At 41.5% G+C, this 20,946-nt stretch overlaps 2 protein-coding genes across 6 annotated transcripts in view; one reads left to right on the top strand and one right to left on the bottom strand.

Moving 5' to 3' along the window:
- TMEM116 (transmembrane protein 116) overlaps positions 1–20,946 on the bottom strand; it is a 131,467-nt gene that overhangs the window by 410 nt on the left and 110,111 nt on the right. The window lies entirely within an intron of this gene.
- MAPKAPK5 (MAPK activated protein kinase 5) overlaps positions 1–20,946 on the top strand; it is a 31,384-nt gene that overhangs the window by 1,609 nt on the left and 8,829 nt on the right. For 2 of the 5 annotated variants that reach the window (XM_066260568.1, XM_066260566.1), the window contains exons 2-12: positions 4,212–4,285; positions 4,771–4,846; positions 5,988–6,085; positions 7,613–7,721; positions 9,419–9,508; positions 10,256–10,351; positions 13,801–13,881; positions 16,186–16,373; positions 18,644–18,764; positions 20,031–20,161; positions 20,595–20,710. In XM_066260568.1, the coding sequence (XP_066116665.1) occupies positions 4,212–4,285; positions 4,771–4,846; positions 5,988–6,085; positions 7,613–7,721; positions 9,419–9,508; positions 10,256–10,351; positions 13,801–13,881; positions 16,186–16,373; positions 18,644–18,764; positions 20,031–20,161; positions 20,595–20,710 (1,180 nt within the window). Of the gene's footprint in view, positions 1–4,211; positions 4,286–4,770; positions 4,847–5,987; positions 6,086–7,612; positions 7,722–9,418; positions 9,509–10,255; positions 10,352–13,800; positions 13,882–16,185; positions 16,374–18,643; positions 18,765–20,030; positions 20,162–20,594; positions 20,717–20,946 lie in introns of all 5 variants that reach the window. The other 3 variants (XM_066260567.1, XM_066260563.1, XM_066260569.1) reach the window with 2 other exon arrangements.

Genomic DNA, 20,946 nt, shown 5'->3' with positions numbered 1-20,946 from the left:
TGCACACACAGGAAAAATAAACGTTTATAACCAATAGGGTTTTTTTTTAGTTAAAAGATTCTTGATGTATCCATTTTTTTTTCCTTTTGGTTTAGATTTTATTGCTACAGGGTCAGGAATTGTTACCTAAAGTTACATGTCTGGGTTGTGGATTAAAGCTCTGCAGTTTCAGAAGGAGGTGGCAGATTTTTAAATTCACAAGTATTGTCTACTCTGTGCCGGGTGCTGTCTAAGGCACTAGTCTTAGGTATACAGCCAGCCTCCCAGATGTCTCTGCTCTCATGGAGCTTACATTCTAGATGGTAGAATTAGGTAGTCCTCGCTGTCAGATAGTTGTAAGTAAGAAGTATTAAAGGGTGGGGAGTACTATTTTAGGAAGGGTGGTCAGGAAAAGCCTCTCTGAGGAGGTGACATGTGCATAAAGCTCTGAAGGGAATGAAGGAGCAAACCTCCACTGTCTTGGGGAAAAATATTAACAGAACAGCAGGGACAAAGGTACACTGTAGGTTCAAGTTCCTGTGTGATTCAGGAACAGCAAGGTGGCTGGAGTGCAGTGGGTCTGTGTAGATTGTTAGAGAGAAGCAATGGGAAGCCAGAGCACATACGACCTTGCAGAACATTGTAAGAACTTTTGGCTTCAACCCTAAGTAGAAGGGGAAGTCTGGGAGAGTTTTGAGCAGAATAGGGACCTGGTTTTAGTGGGCAGATATAAATGGGCAGGCAGTGTTACTCAGTGGTTATAAGTTTCTCTGGGTAGACTCACAGGTTGAAATCTCAGCCTTGCCACTCATTAGCTGTGTCCCTGAGTAAGTCAACTTAACTTCCTTGTCCTTTGTTTCCTCATCCAGAGAAAGGAGATAAAAACACTCCCCAGTTCAGGGTATTTTTGATAATTTAATGAATAAATATATCTAAATGTATTTATAATAATAGCTTTCAATTCTATTGGGTATATACTCAGAAGTGGAATTGCTGAATCATATGGTAATTCCACTTTAATTTTTCTGAGGAATCACTTTTTTATAACATCTGTATCATTGTATATTCCCATCAACAGTGCACATGGTTCCAGTTTTTCTACATCCTTATCAACACTTGCTATTTTCTGTTTGTTTTTTTCTTCTGATAGTAGCCATCCTAATGGGTGTGAGGTGGTATCTCTTTGGAGTTTTGATTTGCATTTTTTTCATGATTAGTAATGCTGAGCATTTCTTATGTGCTATTGGCCATTTGTATATCTTTAGAGGAATGTCTATTCCAGTCTTTTGTCCATTTTTTGAATATATGTAGTTTTGTATATATTCTAGATATTAATCCCTTATCAGCTATATGATAGCAAATATTTTCTGTCATTCCATGGTTGGCATATTTTACTGTTAATAGTGTTTTTTGATGTACAAAATTTTTAAATTTCATGGTCTATTTTTTATTGTTGCCTGTACTTTGTTGTCATATCCAAGAAATCATGCTAAATCCAATGTTGAGATACTCTTGCCCTACGTCTTAAGAGTTTTATCGTTTTAGGTCTTATCTTTAGGTCTTTGATCTATCTTGAGTTAATTTTTGTACAGAGTGATAAGGGTCAAACTTCATTCTTTTGCATGTGGATATCCATCCAGTTTTCCCAGCACCATTTGTTGAAATCCTTTGATTCTTAACCTGTCTGCATCTGTGAATCTAGTGTGTCGCTTAAGCCCTGGCTGGATAGCTCCATTTGTTAGAGCATTGGCCCAAAGTGCAGAGGTTACCAGATTGATCCCAGTCAGGGCACATACAGGAACAACTTGATGTTCCTGTGTCTCTCTCTCTCTCTCCATTCCTCTCTGGCTAAAATCAATAAATTAAAAAAAAATAAAGTGTCGCTTATAGATAGAACTTACGGTTGGATCTTTTAATCAAATAAATATTTTCTTTTTATGCATTATATATATTTAATATATTTATTACTTTGTAGATATTTACAGAAACAGGCACTGAATAGATTTGCCTGTGGGTCATAATTTGCCAACATTTGGTCTAGAAGGAGTCTTAGGAATTACATCATTCTACATATCTCTAGCCTTAATTTAAGGCATGTATACATTTCTTTAGTAGAAATCAGTTAATGTATTTGTCATTGATGGCTCTGAAGTATTACATAATTCCTTCACTAAAGTGTCTTAATTGACCCATGGCTTCCTACCGTTTCCTCTGTCATTAAAATATTTGAGAAAACATGCCATCAACACATAGAAGAATCACAGGTGTGAAAGTGTCACTTATTTTGCCCAGTTGGACATAGTAAAGCCTTAGCACTGGTGAGTGTCTATGGCATCATCAACAAAGTGCAGGAATGAAACCTGGGGAAAAGGACAAGGGGTCTAAGAAAAACAGGGTTCCGAAGTCAGGTCTGTAAAGAGGCCTGGTACTTCCTCGCTTACCTTCTACAAAGCCAACTCTAGTTGCAGACGCTATAAGTTGAACTGTCTTGGCTGTCGATCAAGTAGAGTACCATCTTAATAAGCATTAGTACAGTGAAGAGTTTGGTCTAATGGTATTTTCATATCTCAGACACTAGAACAAAGTTTTATTTTTTATGGGGTCCCCTATAAATGTTTTCATTAGAGATGAGAAGAGAGGTTTGGTAAGTGACTTTACCATGAAGTTTAGACTATACTCCAAATTCCTCTTTCCTAATTCTGTATTCTCCACCTTCTCAAATACTTCTAAATCCAATAGGCCATGCAGTAGAAACATGAAGTGTTTCTAGTAGACGAATGAGTAGGTTTGAATTCTATTTAGGAGGTGGTGAGTAGAGACAGCTTGGAACCTCCTTCCTTGATTGGACAAGATTCATCCCTATACTTGATGCTAAGGCCTGGCCAGTTATGCTTGATAGCCAGAATGGTGCTGGGGTAGAGGCTAAAGCCATAGATTCTAGTCTTGTTGGTGCCTATAATTATTGTGTGACCTTGACAAGCTCCTTACCTTGATGTGCAGTTTTTCAGGAGGGAATTTATGTAATGATTCTTCTGGTCCCTCTCAAATCAAGATCCCTCCATCATTTGGCTTTAGTTCACCTTCCTAGTCATTCGTTCTGTAACTGTTGAGCAATTCCTATATGATAAGAACCTTTATCAAGACTGGGCAGTGGAAAGATGTGGAGATGAAGGCTCTTATAAGCTTGTTTTATACACTTGAATATTCACTGTTTTCATCTCAGAGCTTAGCTTGGTGTCAGGCCCATATTGACTGCAGAATGAATATGTTACATGGACAAATAACCTGTTCTCATACGTGAGGAATAAGATTCTAGTGGCAAATATGGTCAGATTTTTCATTGCAACAAAACAATTTGAAAGTCTCATGAGTTTTGGCCTTATTTCTTAAGGTCTCCAGTTGGTTTCCTATTTTATCTGTGGAACCCTGAAATATGAATTTTAGCCTGCCACACTTTAAATCAATTTGATCAACTTGTTCAAGGATATAGGCCTCTGTGTCAGGGGTCGGGAACCTATGGCTCGCAAGCCAGATGTGGCTCTTTTGATGGCTGCATCTGGCTCACAGACAAATCTTTAAATAATAAAAAAAACGTTAAAAATATAAAACATTCTCATGTATTACAATCCATTCATTTCCTACCGCTCATGTTCATGGTTGCGGGTGGCCGGAGCCAATCACAGCTGTCCTCCAGGACAACACCAAATTTTTATTGGATAATGCATAACGTACACGGGTCATTGTATGGCTCTCATGGAATTACATTTTAAAATATGTGGCGTTCATGGCTCTCTCAGCCAAAAAGGTTCCCGACCCCTGCTCTATGTCATAGCAGCATATAGCAGACCAGTCTTTCTGGAATCTCAGAAAATACTTGACCATTTTAGTAAATAAATATTTACAGTGAAGTATTCTGAAAGATTATCTTACCCCTATACTCTAAAGAAAAAACAAGACATTGAGTGTCTACTCAGATTGACCTTGTAGATGAACTGAAGAATTTTTTGTCCTAAAGTTTTTGCTTTTGCTCTTTTTGGAAACCAGTGCCTAACCTAGTCATTTAGACAAAATGTCTATTATGAAGCCCACAGAACACAGAGCTTTGCTCATCAGATTCTCTCAGAAGATGAGATGTTGAGTTATAACGTCTTCTGTTGTCCTACCTCTGTTTAATTGTTCAGCTTTTTAATTGGAGAATTATTCTCTGCCCCCTCCCTTTTTTATTTTAATAGGAAACCTCCATTTTAGAGGAATATAATATCAATTGGACTCAGAAACTGGGAGCTGGAATTAGTGGTCCAGTTAGGTAAGAGAACCATGTGCAAATGATGATAAAATTGTTCTGAAAAGGGCCACCCATCTTAAATACATCTTAAATTAGAAGTGTCAGGAGTGCCAGATTTGTGACACAGCCTTCATTAACAAGTAGAGGTATTTATGTTAGACTATTTCTTGTCTATTTAGAAATATCTATATATTTAAGTGACCAAGTCACATGGTCTGCAACATGGAATCAGAAGATGTTGATCCTGTGGGGCCACTGTGAGAGTGACAGAGGCCATTAGTTCTTAGCCAGCCTTGAGTTGATGTCACGTGGCTTAGGAGGCTTGTGAAGGGGGGGGGGGTGAGATACTTCTCAGCCTTTCTACCAGCTAGCCTTGGGGGCAAGTTTGTTCCGATGCACCTGGACACGTTCTTGATTAGAAGTAATGATTCTCAAAGAATAAACTTAAGTTAGTTTTTACTGTCACATGGATGATTTCTGATTGCATTTTTTTCCTCCAAATCTAGAGTCTGTGTGAAGAACTCTACCCAAGAGCGGTTTGCACTGAAAATTCTTTTTGATCGTCCAAAAGCTAGAAATGAGGTATGATCCTTGATTGCTTCAACTGCCTGAATATTTGAAGAGCCTAAGAATCACTCCTTTTGCAAGTAAGGCAGCTTCCTGGAGAGGACACAGATGCATGAAGAATTTTTTTTAGTTTGAGTTCATACTTACCCACTTTTGCTATTCATGCTATCATTATAAAGCAGTCTAGCCAAAGGCTCTTAGTAGAGTCTTGTTTCCTTTCAGCTACCTCTTGTTCTCTTTCAATTAATGTGATTCTTATACGTTGAAGCACTCAGGTTTACTTCTGCTTTTGCTTATTGGAAAACGTCCTTGAAGAGTGGAGGTAAAATAAAACAAGGTAGGGTCTGGTGAAAAGTCTTAAGCCCTGCTGGATAGCCGGTTGGTTGGAGCACCATTCTGAAGCGCAGTGGTTGCCGGTTCGATTTCTGGTCAGGGCACATACAGGAGCAGAGCTCGGTGTGCCTGTCCCTGTCTCTCCCCTTCACCCTTTCTCTTTCTAAAATCAACAAAGTAAATGTTAAAGAAAAAAAGTGTCTTGAAAGTGCTGAAAGAGGGTCCTGAGGAAGTGTTTCTAGTTTTTAAAAATAGACATTTGTTTTACATTATCTGGATGTGATGATGACATGTTAATAACATGTGAAGGACTTACTCTTGCTTATAGATACATGAATAATATCTGAAATAAAACATTATGTGCCCATTCATTTGCTAATAGATAGGACAGGAGAAGGTAATCTGTTGAGGTTTTATTCATGGAAAGAAGATTAAGGAGATAATCTGTGTGTCCCTCCCGACCCTTCTTTTTACATTAGGTGATGAGGTGTTTTTTTTCCCCAAATATTTTATTTATTGATTTTTTAGAGAGAGAGGAGTGAGAGAGAGAGACAGAGAGAGAGAGAAAGGGGAGGAGCAGGAAGCATCAACTCCCATATGTGCCTTGACCAGGCAAGCCCAAGGTTTCGAACTGGCGACCTCAGTGTTCCAGGTCGACGCTTTATCCCACTGCGCCACCACAGGTCAGGCCGTGATGAGGTTTTTACTGCAATAGGCTTAGCTCCTTAGGCCTAGTGTGGTCAGTCTTTTTTTTGGGGTGGGGGGTTGGAGAGAAAATGTTGGCTCCCCTATGTACAGAAACATATCCTCTTTTCTCTTTAAGGTACGTCTGCATATGATGTGTGCCACACACCCAAATATAGTTCAGATTATTGAAGTGTTTGCTAACAGTGTACAATTTCCTCACGAGTCCAGCCCCAGGTAAGACTCCACGGGGTCGGCATCCCATACCCAGCCACCTCTCTGTATGTAGGCCAAGGTGTAGTGAGGTCTTCCTCTCTTTTGTGCCCCCTCTCTCTCTTCCCCTTTCTGTCCTCTGTCTCTCCCTGTCTGCCTCCCTCTCTCCATCTTTCTCTTTCTTCTTACTTTTTGTTTTGGAAAGTGTCAAACATTTGTGAAAACAGACAGAATTGTATAATGAATCCCAGGTACCCACCCAGCCTCAGCAATTACCAGCTCATTGCCAGTCTTGTTTCGTCTATGCCCCACCTACTCTCCTGGCACCTGATTATTGTGCTTGCTTTCTCTATTTCAAAAAAGCATGTACTATGGTATTAAAATAGATTCTATTTTAAATTAACAAAAGGGGACCAAATATTATTTTAGGCAATGTCTTAGAGGTTGATATGGCAAAATGCCCTTACTGCTTAGTCTGCCATTCCGTTTAAAGGAAGTCGTCAGCATTATTCTTTTAGCTGCCAAATGTTTGGCAAGCCCATTGAGTGGCATTAAGTCTTCCAGGGAATTCACAATTAAGGTATGTTTTCTGTCAGGGGGAATGAGATATAAATCTGTTATCATAGCATTGTAATAGGCACCAAGGGGAGCCATCCATAAAATACTTTGAGCTTACCAAGGAGAGCTGCTAACTGTAGGCTGGGGAGCAGTCATGTGGGAGCTAGGACTTTCTGAAGGTTTGAGGTAGAAGTTTTCCAGGTGGAAAAAGAAGGTGGATTTGTAAAAACAAATGGGAAATGTGAAATGATTATTTCTTACAACTGTGCTCTGTTGGTGAAAGCATTTGGATGGAAGCTGGAAGCATTTATATCAAAGAATGGTAACCAAAATTCAAAAATAACTTTTGACAGCATGAGAATTTTTGCTTTTATTTAGTAGCTGTGTAACCCTTTCCAGCTATCTTGCTGGGTGTGCTGTGGGTCATGTGGAGAAACTAGTGGAGTGGGGCGGGAAGTACACATGCGTGCACGCACGCACAAACACACACACACACAATGATAATGAAAAACCAAGACAGTCCCAGTATCCAGCCAAATGACTCGAAATTCATATCCAACACTGTTTTCAATACATTTTCAGTCTAGCTGCCCTAAAATATGTGTGTGTGTGTGTGTATATATATATATATATATACACACACACTCTCACACACACACACACACACACACACACACACACACACACACACACACAACATGGCACTTAAAAGGTCATCCTCTCTTTACCAGCTAGTAATAATAGGTTAACTATAGTGTCCTCAAAAGGATCGTTGTCTTCAAATCTATTTTTTCCCCCCGTTTTAGCAGAATTCTTAGTGTTAGGGATATTCCTTATGCATCGTGTCTAGCTGGCAGTGACAAGGCATCCAACTCAAAGGGGCTTTGTAGGACTAGACTTATGAAGTAGTTACACACTTTGTATCTTTTTAGGTTAGCTACTTGATGTTTCAGTTTTTTTTTTAACTTAACAAAATCAAATGCTTTCAAACAGGGCTCGACTCTTAATTGTAATGGAGATGATGGAAGGGGGAGAGCTATTTCACAGAATCAGCCAGCACCGGCACTTTACAGAGAAGCAAGCCAGCCAAGTAACAAAGCAGGCAAGTTAACCCCGGGTACCAAGCACACTGCCAACAGTGTTGGTTAGCAAGCACAATTTCATTGGGAGGAATAAAAGAAAGCTTGCAGAAAAGCTCTATTTGATCTCTCATTGCCTGCTTTGTTATGTGATCAGAAAAGATGCCTTGACAGGAGAAATGTGACCCCTTTTATGCTTTGGGGGGGGGGGCCTGTATTCTTAAGTGGTTGTCAATTGTTTGTCTGTTGTAAGATTTAAATAAACTCTGGAAGGAAGGTAATCTTAACTTTTGTAGATTGTAGCTGTCTTTAGACATATGGCTTCCAAGCACTGTTATTAGACTTTGAGATAAAATGTTGCTGATACTACTTGAAAGATTAGATTCTATGGCGTAAAAATATGTTCTGAAAAATGTATGTAAAATGCTTTTTACTTATGAATCACTTTTCTCTCATTAGATTTTAGGAGTAATATAAGGTCTTTGTAATCCTGGGTTATTCCTGGTTACAGCCACCCCCACCCCCCGAAATTTAGTCTTTGTTGATGTTTTGCTTTGTTTGTTTGCTGGGGAGCAGTTGTGTTATTTTTCCTCTTTGGTAGTTCAGAGGCAATAAGTTAGTGCTTCTTGGGCCTTGTTTTCTGGCAGGTTCTGTCCATAGAGTGTCTACACAGAGAAGCAGCACATGAGCCCAGTCCATCATTTCTTATTTGACCCTGTCCTGTTTACTCTGTCAGGGTAAAATGCAGGCCAGGCTTGGCTAGTGTATTACTTTGTCACAGGCCGGTTTGGCCTGTCTATTTTGACATTACATTTTATTGCTATAGAAATGACTTAGGTCATAAACAATACTAGGAATCCACCTGAAAATAACTTCCTAAGGAACTGAAAGCCAAGCTCTCAAAACTTAGCTACCGGCCAAGCAAGCAAGGCAGAGAAAAGCCGAAGGCAGAGCCCAATTGGTTCTTAGTAAAAAATCCTTCCACATTTGCCATGAGCATTTTTTGATGCCTCCTTTCTGGTAGGGAGGAACTGGTATTGGAATGCTAAGAGTGGAAGAGCAGGGAGAATTTGCTCTTTCTGTTTAATTATAAAAATTATACCTTGTATTTTTCAAATATTAGGACTAAAGGGTGAGCTGTGATAAACTTTTGTAAAACAAAACCCCTTCACACTCACCTAAACAGGCAGCATTTCAACAAGTCGGCTGAGCACATTGGATAGTCAGGTGGAAAAATCCAGTTAGCTGCTTTCCGTTTTTCTTGAAGGCAGAGCTTGAAAGTTAAGCTCCCAGGGGAATGCCACTCTCTTCAGAGCCACATGCTAGCGCTGCTGCCCTGCTGGGGGGCCGCAGGCCTGCCAGGACTGCTGGCAGGTTCACTCTGCAGTGCTTGTGACATCGCAGAGGAATGCACGTGGAAACATTTCATTTTCCCCCTTTCATACAGGATTTAACCGGCAGTTTATTATTATGACAAAGAATCGTTTTACTGTTGAGTTTTTCTTTTTGTTTAACAAAATGCACGTTGCAGGTAAACTAAGCTTAATTCATTTCTATTTCTTGGTACCAAAAGTTTTACTTAATTTCTGCTTTAAAATTGAAAACCAACCATAGTCTTAATTAATTAAATATTTTTTTTAACATCCTGAATTCTCTAAACCAGAGGCATCTCAGACGTAATTCTTCTAAGATGTGGTTGCTCCATTATGTCCTTTTCCAGATCGCTCTGGCTCTCCAGCACTGTCACTTGTTAAATATTGCGCACAGAGACCTCAAGCCTGAGAATCTGCTCTTCAAGGATAACTCTTTGGTGAGATGCCTTCCTTTTCCGCCTCTTAGAGCAGCCACTCACAGCAGAGCTCAGAACTGGCTGTGCAGGCGCGTCCGTGTTTGGAGTGTTCTGAATCCCTAGTGAAGAGGCTTTAGGCCCAGGGCCTCAAGCAGCTCACTTTCCCCACTTGTTTCCTTGCTGGAGGCCCAGAGAAATACCCCTGGCATTGGGAATTTTGGATGATCCTGATATGTATTTGTAGGACTTAAGATATTGGGTAATACTTGGAGGGACTTTGGGAAGGGTCATGAATCTATATGCAGTTATATGTTACCTTCAGACTTAACGGTTGTATTTCCTGTTAATCCTGATAAGGTGTGTTTTCCTCTCCAGCCCTACCCCTTGCCATCTGCACCAGGTCCCATCAAATTCGTTGCTCTGGCTATCATGAAGCTGGTGTTGTGAATGAAGCAGTACTCTGGATTGATGAAAAATAATGGGCCAATCTATAGAGTCAGGGGACATCTGGCTAAGATTTTTATTTTAGTGCTGCCTTTATAAGTTATAAAACAAGGCTAACTGTGAATGGGTAGGAATTCCATACTTCTGTATTATTAAGAACAGGTCCTCAATATGAATTGTCTCCAGACCTCAGAATATGCTGCTTATGCACTCAGGGCTCAGCCAGAAACTTGTGAGAGCCCAAGGTGACATGTCTTGCACCTGGATTTTCCTTTAATGTTTACTGAGAACTTGGAGCAGTAACTCCCATTCATTTTATTTCAGGATGCCCCAGTGAAGTTGTGTGATTTTGGATTTGCCAAAATTGACCAAGGTGACTTGATGACACCCCAGTTCACCCCTTACTATGTAGCACCTCAGGTAAGTGTGCGCTGTTTCTACCACAGAGAGTATCACCAGGCTGCCTGTGAACGCACATTTCTCCTACTCTCCAGCACAAGTAGGTGTGTACTACAAATGGGAGGGGGACAGCTCAGCTTCAGGAACCTGCAGGCTGCTTAATTTGGTGTAGGCATTTTATTCTTTTAAAATCAAATTTATTGAGTTACGATTTATTTAGAATACTCCTACTTTAAGTGTGGTTTGATGAGTTGTGACAAATGGATACTCCTGCATGATCGGCACCACAGTCAGAGTACAAAACATTTCCATCATTTCACAAGCCGTCTTGTGTGCCTTTCCCATCAGTGCTCCCGGGTCAGCCTGAGCTCCAGGCAACCACCAGTCTGCTTCTTGTTGTTACTGCATAGTTTTGTCTGTTGTAGAATTTCATAAAAATGGGATTCACATACCTTTCGTGCTTTACTTTTACTCAGCATATTTTTGAAATTCATCTTTGTTGCTGTATGTATCAGTTCCTTTTTATTGCTAAGTAGTGTTTCATCGTATGACTACACCGTGTTTGTTTATCCACTCACTGGTTGGTAGACATTTTGGGTTGTTTCACATTTTTGGCTAATATAATTAAAGCAGCTAGGAACTTTCAATTACAAGTTTGGAGGGACATATTTCCCCCCTTAAGTAATATCTTTTTCCAAAATGGTTGTTCCGTTTTACATATGCACAGTAAGTAATGTATAAGAGGCCCAGTCGCTTTACATTCTCACCACCAACTCACATTTTGTTCATATTTATTGAATATAATCTTAGCCATTCTGGAAGGTATGTAGTGTTATTTCATGATTTATTATTTCATAATAAATAATTTCATAATTATTGCAATTTCCTGATGACTGCTACTATTGTTGAGTATTTTTTCATGGGTTTATTGGTCATTCCATTCTAAAATATGGGTACAGCATTCTATTATGAACTCTTTTGTTGTTGGTTTTATAATTGAGATATAAGAATTTTTTAATTATATTTTGGAGGGCTGGCTTTAGCTCAGTGGTTCCTTCGAGTCAAGTTTACTTGTTAATAATTACATTTTGGATATAAATTTTTTATTGTGTATATGTACTTCAGTTTTTACTGCTGCTGTAATAATTGCCATAAATTTAGTGGCTTAAAACAACACACATTAATTAACTTGCAGCCTTCGAGGTTAGAAGTCTGAAATGGTTCAAGGTGTTGGCAGAGCTATGTTCTTTCTGGAAGCTCTGTTTCCTTATCTTTTCCAGCTCTTAGAGCCATGATGGCAGAACCTTTTTATAAAAACCGCCCACTTTTGCAGTGCTGGTCAACCTGGTCCCTCTTGCCTACTAGTGGGCGGTCCAGCCTTCCAGCTTGGTCCAGCTTTCATGGAGGGCCACAGCGGAGCAACCAAATGGCGCTGCAATTGGCCCACCATGAAAGCTGGAACACCCACTAGTGGGCGGGAGGGACCAGGTTGACCAGCACTGCAAAAGTGGGCAGTTTTTATAAAAAGGTTCGCCATCACGGTCCTAGAGACTAACTCATTCTTTGGCTTGTGGCCTCTCCCTCCATTTCTAAAGCCAGCAGTGTAGCATCTTCTTCAATCTGTACATTGGACTCACCCACATAATCCAGAATAATTCCCCCCACCTCATGATCCTTAGTCAAATCTGCAAAGTCCCTTTTGCTATATAAGGTAACAGATTCACAGGTTCCAGATATTAGAACATGGACATCTTTGAGAGGGCCATTATGCTGCCTACTGCATATGTATTATGAATATTCCTCTCAGTCTGGCTTGCTTTTTAGTTTTCTTAATGGTGTTTTGAATACCAGAAGATTTTGACTTGGGTCAAGTCCAATTCACCTTATTTTTAAAATTTTTTTATGGTTAGTGCATTTTGTTCCTGCCAAAGATGTCTTTCCATATTCATGGACATGAAGATTTTCTCATGTTTTCTTATAAAAGGTTATAGTTTTAGCTTTTACACTTCAGACTGTGGTCCACTTGAGTTTTTTTTAAGTGTGTATATATACATAAAATAAGGGTCGAGGTCTGCTCCCCCCTCATGGATGTCAAGTTGTTTCCACATCATTTGTTAAAAAGCTTATCCTTTTATCATTGAATTACCTTAGAATTTTGTTGAAAAGTAGTTGACCATGTATGTATTGGTCTCTTCTAGACTCTATTCTGTTTATTTGATACATACAGCAGTGGGAAAAAGGAGGCTTACAAATAATACAATAATTAACAAGTGATGATGCAGGGATAAACTCTTGTTTCATGCACCCACAGCTTTTGCCCACCTCCATATGCAGATCCTTACAGCAGTGTCATCTGGCTCACGACAGCTTTATATTAAGTGTAGACCTCTGTTAGTGTGATAAGTCTTTCAAATTGATTCTTTTTCAAAGTTGTTTTGACTCTTCCTTTGCATTGCTCTATAGCAGAAAAGCCTCCCGGAATTTGATTTGGATTGTGTTTAATCTACAGATGAATCTGGAGGTAGTTAACGTTTTAGCAGCCCAACCCATGAACAAGCTGTATCGCTCCATTTGTTTTTGTTTGTAGTTTTGCTCAGCAATATTTGTGTAGTTTTCAGTGTACAGGTCTTTCACATCTTTTGTTACATTTAATGGCGTTTTGCTTTTTGGGTTTAATTAATTCACTTTATTACTCTTGTTTAAAAACACTATTGGGTGTCTACAGTTGGAACCTGGGCCCTTGGACAGAGGCTCTGCTATGGGTCTTTATGAGGTGATCAGTGAATTCCTAATAGGGAGCTCAGGGGTAAGATAGTTATAGATCTTAGAAGTGGCATCAAAGGTGACCTTGGCAGTTATCCCAGCTGACGGTGCAGCCCCTGGCCAACGTGTAGCGGTTTTCAGTACTTGCAGTAGCAGCTTCACGGGCACAGCGGCCAAGACAACAGAAGTGGGTCTGACTGTGAGGGTGAAGAACCCCAGAAGCCCGTCATCTGTGAGGAACCGGCTAGAATTTGCCAGTCTTGTTCCCCTAGGAGTCCCGCTGCACGGGACAATGGAGGGGGCTTAGCCAGGATGGATGGCCTTATGGATGGCAGTGGTTTCCTCCTTGGAGCATTCAGTACCCAGACCGACATGACTGCTATAGTCCCTGACGCAACAGGCAGCAACAAGCACTTTGAACCTAATATGTAGGCCAGCCCCAGTCTGCTTTTACACCATCGTCAGGGATGTCCCCAGGAAAACGTCACTGATCTCAGATGCCTGGATGGGCAGGAAGAAGAGAACTGGGCAAACACTGATAAATTGCTGGTTATAAGGGGTGAAAGGTTTTGAAAGTGTTGTGTTTATGTGGAGTTTCTTTGATCAACTGTGCCAGTGTTTACCCTTTTCAAGCCTTCCAGCAGTCTGTCTCTGAGTTGTGTGTCATTGCTGTGATTTTCAGTAAATTGTCCCCTTTGGTCTGACAGGTACTAGAGGCACAGAGAAGGCATCAGAAGGAGAAATCGGGCATCATACCTACCTCGCCAACACCTTACACTTACAACAAGGTAGGGAAACAGATATATATATATCTTTATCCCTTTGGGTAGCGTCCCTTCCGGGAGCTGTTTGTGGCCCACTAGGAATGTGGCTAATTTCATTCTCATCCCTTAATATTCCTGTGCAAAAGGCTGGAAGCCATCACAAGTGCAGAAGAGTATTTGGAAGTCAAGGTTTTGTCTGATGAAATAAGATTCTTATCAATTTAGGTTTTGCAGTGGGAACCAAGGGTATGGTCACCTGTCATTTATTTGGCTAGCTGTACAGTCCAGTGAACACATTTAAAAGACAGGTTTGTCTTTAATTTACTTGCTAAAATCTTCTCAGCAGGAATGCAATGGATTCCTGCATGATATATTATTCCCCAATATTTTTTTAATCCTTTCTGTTCCATTTTGTGATCTTTTTTAAAAGATTTTATTTATTGATTTTAGAGAGAGAGAAAAGCAGGGGGAGGAGCGGGAAGCATCAACTCATAGTAGTTACTTGTCATGTGCTTTGACCAGGCAAGTGCAGGGTTTCGAACCAGTGACCTCAGCATTCCACTGAGGGTAAAAGTCGACACTTGATCCTCTCACCACCACAGGTCAGACCCATTTTATGAATCTAATGTTGCTCATGTATTAGCAAGGCATTCATTAAAATTACACTGCAGATGAGTAACATGTTAGAAAAATAAAGTTTATATGACTTTTGAAAGTATATATATGTTGGTCTAGATATAAACTTTATATTGGCAACTAAATGAACACAGAGCACTACATTGGCAGATTTTTTTTTTTTTTTTTTTTACAGAGATAGAGTCAGAGAGAGGGACAGATAGGGACAGACAGACAGGATCGGAGAGAGATGAGAAGCATCAGTCATCAATTTTTTGTTGTGACACTTTAGTTAATTGATTGCTTTCTCTTATGTGCCTTGACCATGGGCCTTTAGCAGACCAAGTAACCCCTTGCTCGAGCCATTGACCTTGGGTCCAAGCTGGTGAGCTCTGCTCAAACCAGATGAGCCCGTACTCAAGCTGGCGATCTCGGGGTCTCAAACCTGGATCCTCCGCATCCCAGTCCAATGTTCTTTCCACTGCGCCACCACCTGGTCAGGCGGCAAATAATTTTTAACAAAAGTATGTAATAAGATGTAAATAAAATTTTGAAAATTAAATAAATCAACCTAATTAAAAAAAAAAAACAGAGGCAGCAGTGCCAGGAAACTTGCTCTGATTCTGTCACTGTTCAGCTGTGTGACATTCATTAGGTCACTTAGTTTCACTCTTTACAGATGACCTTAGAGAACAAGATCTCTGTAGTGTTCGTTTCCTTGTGTATAGAGTGAGGGATATGAACTGTTTTAAGATTCCTTTTCACCTCTATAACTTTACAGTTGTGTTCTATAGTATGGGTCACTGTCCCTGCAAACCTCCATTAGTATCTTATGATGCCAAAACATGGGCGAGAGTAGCTGAGACACCTTTTTTCAGGCTTCTCTCAAGAGTGTCTGGGGCGTGAGAGAAAGCACGTGACCAGAATGGCGGGCTCCCTGGGCTGCCTTTCTCCAGTGGACACTGCTTTTGTCTTGCAATTCAACAGAGGCTTAAGTGGAAGCCTCTGAAGACTCAGTTTCCAGGAGAGGTAGAGCTGCATTTAGCTAAAATAGGAGCCTTTATTAATAAGTATGCTTTTTTTTATTAATAATCCTGCTGTCAGTACGGTCGTGGAGTCACCTTAATACCTGTAGACATGGTAGTTGGTAGCAGTTTTCTCTTTCAAAAATGTGTTCCCCAAGACTGGTGTGTGGTCTTGCTACACTCATGGGCACAGTTAGACCACCTGCCTTCTCTGCAGTGCTTCTCCCTGATGTGTCAGACTACTTTGGGCCTTTACAAAATGACTTTTGCTGTATTATGGAGTCAGCCTACCTGTGTCTGTCTGCTTTATTTCTGCACTCTCACCCTGCCCACGTTGTTAGAGTACATGTTTCACAATCAGCTGGCTTATAACTACTGTATTACTTTTCTGGCTGGGGACAAAGTATCCTACCTCTGTATCTAAGAATCAGGATGCAGCTTGGGCCTATGCAGTAAGAATGAAACAGACTTGATTTTACCCCAGACTGATCTTGTGTCCTGATGGATATATAGGTAGTGTTGGTGGCATTTAAAAAATACAGAGTGAAAGGTTAGATTTCCTGAAACTTTTCCAGTCTCTATTAAGTGATTCTTGGATGTATCAGACTGTGTCTGTCTGGGCAGACCCTGGGACTTTAATTTGGAGCTGCGCCTCTGCTGTGAGTGACCATTTTCTTTTTGCTTTCAGAGCTGTGACTTGTGGTCCCTCGGGGTAATAATCTACGTGATGTTGTGCGGATATCCCCCTTTTTACTCCAAACATCACAGTCGAACTATCCCAAAGGATATGCGGAGAAAGATCATGACAGGCAGTTTTGAGTTCCCAGAAGAGGAGTGGAGCCAGATCTCAGAGATGGCCAAAGACGTCGTAAGGAAGTGAGTCCCTGGGCCACTGAGCGGGGAGGCCAGGAGGCGGGGAGCTGGTGGAGCACAAGGGAATGCTGGGTTGAAAACAGTCATCTATTTCCCAGGCATGTTCCTTTCTGTGTAGTGTCACAGAAGTCTTATCCCTGGAGCCTGAGAGGAGAGTGCTCAGTGTCCTCACCTTGGTGACAATGGCGCTTTACTCCCTCCTGCTGTGTTCCTAGGAGTGAGTTAGTTGTGAACCCTGGTCCTTCAGTAGGCGGTATATCTGTGAGTGTTAATTTAGGACCTTAGATGATGGCCACGCCCACCCCACGTGCCCTCTTGTCTGTAAGCCCGTCAGCTGGGATGGACATGATGCCAGAAACTGCACTGGGGTGTTGAGATGCCGCCAGTGCTTGTGGCTGTTCGCTCCCGGCTGCTATGGGAGGATATGACGGATGGTGCGGGCCTCAGCCCCTGCCTCCAGCCTTCGCACTACTCGTGGTTGCTCTGACATATATGCACATAGGAATATTTAGAAGAATTAGGGCTAGTCAGTAGACGAGGGAGAGTTGATATGCAGAGTTCTTTGGTAGCTGGAGAACTAAGTCAGAAGTCAGACCTGAATTTGGGGTATATTTGCTTTGTTGCCTGTCTGGGGAGGCTTGGCTGCCTGGGTCTTGAATACTGTTCTGGTCCTCTTGGTTTCACTGAGCAGTTTTTCCTTTTTTTTTTGTTTCAGTTTCTTTATCTATATTGTGATAAAGATAAGCATTAAAGGGGCAGTTCTCTGCGCAGATTACTCCCTTTCAGAAGTCCTGTTGGTTAGGGGTCTGTGTATATAAAGAGGGACAAGTTTCTAAATATACAAGTAAAACTTTTTTAGGAGGGTGGAGGCAATCATCATCTGTCCTCCCATGCTATTCACATGATCTATCCTTAGCTACTTAACTAAACATCAATATCCTCTGAGTAGTTCTTTTTTTTTTTTGTATTTTTCTGAAGCTAGAAACGGGGAGAGACAGTCAGACAGACTCCCGCATGCGCCCGACTGGGATCCACCCGGCACGCCCACCAGGGGGCGACGCTCTGCCCACCAGGGGGCGATGCTCTGCCCCTCTGGGGCATGGCTCTGCCGCGACCAGAGCCACTCTAGCGCCTGGGGCAGAGGCCAAGAAGCCATCCCCAGCACCCGGGCCATCTTTGCTCCAATGGAGCCTTGGCTGCGGGAGGGGAAGAGAGAGACAGAGAAGAAGGAGAGGGGGAGGGGTGGAGAAGCAGATGGGTGCTTCTCCTGTGTGCCCTGGCCGGGAATCGAACCCGGGACTTCTGCACGCCAGGCCGACGCTCTACCACTGAGCCAACCAGCTAGGGCTCCTCTGAGTAGTTCTTTGTCAGTTCTATAGAATATATAAATATTTCCTGTCCCTAAAGCAACATTGATGATCTTTCAACTTTGGGATTCTTTTCTCATTAATCCTTCCTTTACAATCTGAACCACTTTGTTCAGAATGATCCAGAAGGTTGCAGAGAACTTGAAAGAACAAGTATGCATGTTGTCCTAGCTGTGACATTTGGAATTTGAGGTTCTGTAGTTGGAAGGAGGTGCTGTAAGTGGCCCAGGGAGTGTGCTGGGGTGAGCTAGGAATTGCAGCAGCATGAATGGACCACACGTAAAGAAATCAAATCAGAGCAATACATTAGGCTTAGAGGAAAATGCCATCCCCTTCTTAGAGACTCTAGATGTTTAACTTTTGAGTGTCTCTGGAATAAAGGGTTCATGTCCTGCCATATGGTTAACTTCCCAGAATTTTATTGCAACTAGCAAACTGGGTTTTCAGAATCTTCTGACCCTTCAGCTAATTTTGTAGCCACTATTAGCCAAGTGAGCCCTCTCATTCCATCTTGGAAATTAGAGCCCACTGTCCTACAAACATCACTATGTAGATTTAGGGTCTCAGGAACTATAAGCTATATGTAGCATTATCTTATTGAACCTAGAATTTAGTCTGAAGTATTACTGGATTAAGCCTTTTCCTGTCACTTTTATCTCTTTTTGTTAGTACGGATAGAAAGGATCATGTAAAGACACAGTGCTCTCACAGCTAGAAGCTAGGAACTAGAACCCCACTTCTGTCCTATAGATGGAAAGCCTCCTTGCCGGAAGGAGTTGGAAGAAAGTCAGAAGCTAGGAGTTGGAAGAAAGTCAGAAGCTAGAGTTGGTTAGAGCCAGACCCCAGAACTTCCAGGCCTTCCGGAAGCAGCTCTGCATGGCAGCCTTGTTGGCCTCTTCTCCACAGGCTCTTGAAGGTCAAACCAGAGGAAAGACTCACCATCGAGGGAGTATTGGACCATCCCTGGCTAAACTCGACTGAGGCCCTGGATAACGTTCTACCCTCTGCTCAGCTGATGATGGATAAGGTTTTGAATGATGCTTATTTTGGTGGTGGATAAGGCTGTGTTGAGAAGGGATGCTGGGACTCAGTATGGGTAAAAGGCAAAACAATGCAGAGCACACAGTCTTTTCCAGAGAAACATCTCTGGTTTTGTGAGAATCAAGATTGGAACTAAAGAGCTTCTTTCCATACAAGACCAGATTGTGGCCCAGTAAATATACGCTAAGGGAATGCAACACTCAAAAGAGCATCTTCCCTGTGATCTTCAGTGGGAAAAGCAGCCCAACCTCATTAACGAGAAGTCAGTGAGCTAGGTATGGCAGAGCCAGGCTCTGAAAGTAGATGGGGGTTAGTCTTATCTTAGTAGGATATAGCTGAGAGGCCATTGGAGATTTTTGAGAAGAGGTTTGCACAGGGAAGGTATTTAGGGATAGTCAGCCAAACTTGCAGACTTGCCAACCCAGGACTTCAGTAATCGAGAATCTTAGGGTGGCTTGATGTATCCTTCCTGATATTTTTCTGGGGAGACACCCGCACACTTAAGAGTTTGTGCTTTTTTAAAATACAAAAATGGGATCATCTTGTTATTATAAAGCCTTCCCTTGTTGGTCTGCCCATAGTGAGAGCACACACTGTTCATAAAGACACAGGTTTTAAGAGTTCTACACTTCATGACAGTTATTTTTCATTGTAAATTAATTGACTGGTTATCAGTTCTTTAAAACTGATTTTAGAGAGAGAGGAAAGGAGAAAGAGAGACAGAGGAAGAAGAAACATCGATTTGTGTTCCACATTCGTTGGCTGACTTTTCTATGTGCCCTAACCAGGAATTGAACCCACAGCCTTGATGTATTGGGACAGTGCTCTAACCAACTGAACTACCTGTCCAAGGTTGTTTTTCTTTTTTTAAATATCAGTTTTTGAGCGTCTGCCATGTTAACTGTATGAAATGGTTGGTGTTCTCAGCTGGTGGGCTGAGGTACAGGTCTACACTGTGGGAGCAGTCTAGGAAGCTTCTCAGGCATTAGCCTGCAGCCTTTACACTCACCCTTGGCAATAACTCTGAGCATGAGCCTTGTTAGTATATATTTCTTACTTGTGTTTCTGTCCCCCCACAGGAAAGAAGGGCTAGTATTCCCTGGGCTGTGTTGATCCTCTGCTTTATCAACATTGGTATACAGCCAGCCTAAGAGTGAAACTGCCTTCTTAATTCTTTGAGCTCCTTCCCACTCTCTTAGATTGGTTTTCTAGGTACTCAGTAATGAACGTGAAAAACTGTGTTTGCATTCAGGCAGTGGTTGCCGGAATCCAGCAGGCTCATGCAGAACAGTTGGCCAATATGCGAATCCAGGATCTGAAAGTCAGCCTCAAACCCCTACACTCTGTGAACAATCCCATTCTGAGGAAGAGGAAATTACTTGGGTAACCGAGCTTATTTTGTCTATTCTCTTTAATGGTTGGTGTGGCTAAGCCAGAGGTCTGTCCATTTTCTGCCTCTTATGAGGGTGGAAAGGGCAAAAGAATTTAAATTAATTTATTTACTGATTCTCTGTTAAAACAGAGGAAAGGGAAAGAGAGAGAGAGAAGATTCATTTATTGTTCCACCTAGTTGTGCATTTACTGATTGCTTCCCGTTTGTGCCCTGACCAGGGATCAAAACCGCAACCTTGGTATTTTGGGATGACATTCTTAATCAGCCAGGCCAGATAAGCCCTTTAAATCGCATCAGAAGCTAAAGATACTCTGTAGTTCATTATTTATCTGAAAATTCTGTTGCCTTGTTTAGAGTAACATCTCTTGAGAATTAAGTTTTGGGGTCTCACCTTGTTACTTCCTCTCTTCCAAACTTTTACAGTACCAAGCCAAAGGATGGTGTTTATGTCCACGACCGTGAGAATGGAGCTGAGGATTCAAACGTTGCTTTGGAAAAGCTCCGAGATGTGATTGCTCAGTGTATTCTCCCCCAGGCTGGTAAAGGTCACACCATTTATAAATGTGTGTGTGTGTGTGTGTGTGTGTGTGCATTTACATGCATGTGTGTACATGGCACATGATAAAAGGAGTGGTTTAATTTGAGGTTGTTTGTTTCATCTTTGTGTATAAGAAAATAAGCACGTTATATAAATCAGTCTGTGCCCACTCAACAGAGTGGATGGTAGGAACTCAGAAATGTGGTAAATTCTACCTTTCTTTTGGTTTTCTGTGAC

Source organism: Saccopteryx bilineata, chromosome 2 (assembly GCF_036850765.1).
Source record: "Saccopteryx bilineata isolate mSacBil1 chromosome 2, mSacBil1_pri_phased_curated, whole genome shotgun sequence".
Classification (NCBI taxonomy): Eukaryota; Metazoa; Chordata; class Mammalia; order Chiroptera; family Emballonuridae; genus Saccopteryx; species Saccopteryx bilineata.
Note: the sequence above shows the minus strand (reverse complement) of the source record. Positions and strands in the feature narration are given on the sequence as shown.